Source organism: Etheostoma spectabile, chromosome 15 (assembly GCF_008692095.1).
Source record: "Etheostoma spectabile isolate EspeVRDwgs_2016 chromosome 15, UIUC_Espe_1.0, whole genome shotgun sequence".
NCBI classification, from domain to species: Eukaryota; Metazoa; Chordata; class Actinopteri; order Perciformes; family Percidae; genus Etheostoma; species Etheostoma spectabile.
Genome location: NC_045747.1, coordinates 33,884,980 through 33,885,584, shown reverse-complemented (window position 1 = coordinate 33,885,584; position 605 = coordinate 33,884,980). Strand labels below are relative to the sequence as shown.

Sequence of the window (605 nt, the reverse complement as noted above, 5' to 3'; positions counted from 1 at the left end):
GACAATAAAGTTGAATCTAATCTAATCTAATCTGAATTTTAAAGGGAAGCTGTCGTGAACCTTACATGATGCTGTTCTGGTGCACGTTGCCCATCTCGTTGCTCTCCTCGTCCGTGGCCTTCTTGTCCAGGTTGCGGAAGTGCTGCATGGCTGACACGCTGGACTTGGAGGTCTGCTTGGGGATGTCCAGCTTCTTCACGAACTCCAGAGCCCCTGGACCCTTATAGGTGAACTGGTACGGGCAACAGTCATGGCCCTGGCAGATAAGTTCAGTACAAAGAATCATATCAATATCCAACTGTACATTTGACAACCCCAAATAATGTTAAGAGTTAACCCTTGTGTTGTCTTCCCTCTTAATGACACTTTTTATCAATGTTTTTACAATTTTCTTACGTTTTTGTTTTGACGTGTTCAACACTACGTAACGCTAAATTATTAACTTTAGTTTGACAGTTATTTTTAACATTAACAAATAGTCATTATCAGCTTTAGAATTTGTCATTGCAGCTTTAGAATATGTATATCAAATAGCGAAGTTGATCATGTCTTCATCTTAAGAACTCATGCATGGAGTTGGTAGACACACACACACACACACACAC

General features: G+C 40.3%; 1 protein-coding gene across 1 annotated transcript in view; it reads right to left on the bottom strand.

Moving 5' to 3' along the window:
• Positions 1-605, bottom strand: part of zgc:86896 (actin-related protein 2/3 complex subunit 1A-A) — a gene marked incomplete at its 5' end in the record, with an annotated part of 15,806 nt that overhangs the window by 3,538 nt on the left and 11,663 nt on the right. The window contains 1 exon segment of the mRNA XM_032536895.1: positions 66-256. Coding sequence (XP_032392786.1) covers positions 66-256 — 191 coding nt within the window.